General features: G+C 29.5%; 1 protein-coding gene across 16 annotated transcripts in view; it reads left to right on the top strand.

The window, feature by feature from the left end:
* LOC102673656 (glucose transporter type 1) overlaps positions 1-3,081 on the top strand; it is a 33,684-nt gene that overhangs the window by 25,066 nt on the left and 5,537 nt on the right. For 10 of the 16 annotated variants that reach the window (XM_031512056.1, XM_031512055.1, XM_006618931.2 and 7 more), the window contains one exon: positions 103-132. The exons of 3 other annotated variants lie outside the window; for them this stretch is intronic. In XM_031512056.1, the coding sequence (XP_031367916.1) occupies positions 103-132 (30 nt within the window). Of the gene's footprint in view, positions 1-102; positions 133-2,520; positions 2,687-3,081 lie in introns of those variants that run through there. 3 more of the 16 variants (XM_006618927.2, XM_006618929.2, XM_006618926.2) reach the window with 2 other exon arrangements.

Raw genomic sequence — 3,081 nt, 5'->3', positions numbered from 1 at the left:
TTTTTTTTTTTTTTTTTTTTTTTTTTTTTTTTTTTTTTTTTTCACACAATGAAAATTATGTTCTACATATCGTAATTGTGCTTTCTATGTTATTTGGAGCAGGAGCAGCTTGCGGGACAGCAGACTTTATGGGTGAGTCACATAATAAATTTCCTGTTACTGTGGTGGCTTTGTTACAATATACTATATGAATTTCTAAAGATTATTTAACTGCATGACAATCAAATTACCAAAGACACCACTAGTCGTCTTTAAAGAAAGGATTATTTTTTAGCAAATCATACATCCATTATTATTATTCTTCTTCTTCTTCTTCTTCTTCTTCATTCTCCCGCCAAATCATTTATAAATCTAGCCGCATAATTATATATTATCTATTATCTATATTATATTTGTTATAATATTTTTTTTTTCCCATTTTCCACAAAGGTGAGATTTTGATGTGTATCAAATTCGAGCTCAATTTACCCTCGATCATTGCTTCTGCAAGCGAAAAATAATCCTGCCCCTGCCTATTTTTAAGTGACCATCATTAACTTCGGTCTAACAGCCTGGCATGTTGAAACATCTTTACTTACTACTATCAGCTCATGTGAGTTTCCATCTCATGCGCTACCAGTCAGGCTATTATATTAATCGTAAAGACGAGAAGAATATATAGATTGCATGAATAAATCTCGTTTACGACAAATTGTAATTTTTTTTTTTTTTTTTTTTTTTTTTTTTTTTGTTTTTGGTTTTTCTTTTGCGAAGATACATTTCACAGTTTCTAATAATTCTTCAGGGCTATTATGTGATTAATATAATATAATTTCGCTTTTAATTTCGCAATCCCGCCGCAAAAGAAAGATTAAAAAAAAAAAAAAAAAAAAACAAAGTGCAATACAACCTGATTAATTGTTAACAAGGTTTTGCTATACATAACAGCCCCGACTACTTACTTGATTCCCTTCTTGGAGCCTTGTATTTTACAGCATGCTCCTTTTTAGTCTATACCAATACCCGATAAATGTTCGACGACAGATCAGTCTTGGAATAATTTTCATGTCGATAGTTGGCACGAGTTTATGGCGCTGTACTGTGCGATTGCATGTTAGTGCTTACATTACTGTTTGGCGTACAAATGATTTCTGAGTTATATACAAATATGATATATATATATAGATACATTTTTACTTCGATAGGCAAACGCAGCAAGAGCCGCTTTGCATAATCTATTATACCCCAAAACATAAAAAAAAAAAAGAAAGTAATTGAAAATTAATACGAGACAAAAAAAGAAGGGAAATGTTAACGTGAAGCGTGAAAGCAATTTTACGTTCACGTTCCCTTGTTTGATCAGTGCAGCTCTTGATAAACTCGCAAGCTACGCAATTATATTTTTTTTTTTCTTCTTTTCTTCTTTCTTTTCTGTTTTTTCTTTCTTCACATTCATCCTCTTTGTTTTTTTTTTTTTTTTTTTTTTTTTTTTTTATTATAAATTACGCTGAAGAAAGGTTTTGCCGAAACATTCGATGAATCGTTAACAGCTTTTATATACATATACATATGAATGAACTCTAATACTCGATAGTCAGTCTGTGATTGCTTATGATTTAGTGGAATTTTATTAAATTTATTCGTTTACATAACAGCCGTACGCTAGTTGATAAACGACATAGAATTAGTATAAAAAGCCATTTTCTTCTTGTCTTTTATGATCGAATGAGTGCTACTTATCAATTTATGATTGTGTATGTTTGACTTTTATTGTGTCAGTAAACGCATTTATGTGATCATTATTATTATACATATACATATATACATATCTATTTATATTTATAAACTATTTAGGTAAATCATGATGAACGATATAAGGCATCACGTGAATAAATTTCATACGTAAAAAAAAATATGTATATCTTTTTTACAGCTTGTATCAATATATTCATATGCATTAACATTTTAACAATTACAATTACAAAGTTTCGAGCAAGCTGTATATCTAATACGTAACAAAAAAGAATAAATGAATAAATACAAATAGATGATTCCTATTGAGAAAAAAACCAATCTCTAATGTTTCAAACGAGATTGGTTTTAATAACACTAGGAATTACTTGATTGTAATCGAAATACAAAATATTCCTTTCTAAAATGAAATACAAAATTCTTTAAAACATCTCTGCATCTCGGAAAATTTTATCATTTCATTTTCACGTTGAAGATAGATAACGACAATTTACATCCACGATAAATAAAATGGGTCACTTTTAATCAAATATTTTCGTCAGATGACACAGCCGACCAGATTATTATTAACAGAGGCTTGATAAATCTCGAAACGGATGTTCCACGATAATTACGGTATTTGGGAATCTCCAACGATTTCCCTTTTCTTATTTTCTTGATACGCGCATACGTTCTTATAATGAAAAGTTTCCTTGTACATAACGGCGCGAAACTACGATTTTCTCTCTCAAAATCGAAACACAAAAACGATTCGAGGCTCGTTGGCCATGTAACATTATTATATTGCAGGGAAGAGGAGCTCGCCACTAACTCTAGCAAGGAGACCGTCCTATCTGACGCCACCACTGCCAACCATACCCATGCTACTGACAAACCATAAAAAAAAAATATATAAATAATAAATAAATAAATAAATAAACGAATAAAAAAAAACAAAAAAAATACTGATAATTAAGAACGATTTTAATCGAATATCGAAGACCACTATAGATTCTCGTATCTCCGGTCAATCTAATGGAATAATTGTTATCGGCAACGATTTAGCATACTCGTAGCACACAAACTGCTATAAGATATCATTATATCATTGAATACACACAAGTTTAAAGACTAAAAGATATTAAAAAAAAAAAAAAAAAGAGGAAAAAAAAAAGAAAAAAAAATACTTTTTGGAAACATTCGTTACTAGTATATATTATATTAATGAACGAATATTTCGGCATCACCGATAAGATCGTATACATATACATACAATATATATATATATATACACACATATATTCTATGTTGTAAAATAAATCTGTTTGTTTATTTAATTACCGGTTTTAGTTTTCTTCTTCACTACGTACA

This window comes from Apis dorsata, unplaced genomic scaffold (genome assembly GCF_000469605.1).
Source record: "Apis dorsata unplaced genomic scaffold, Apis dorsata 1.3 scaffold_382, whole genome shotgun sequence".
NCBI classification, from domain to species: domain Eukaryota; kingdom Metazoa; phylum Arthropoda; class Insecta; order Hymenoptera; family Apidae; genus Apis; species Apis dorsata.
Note: the sequence above shows the minus strand (reverse complement) of the source record. Positions and strands in the feature narration are given on the sequence as shown.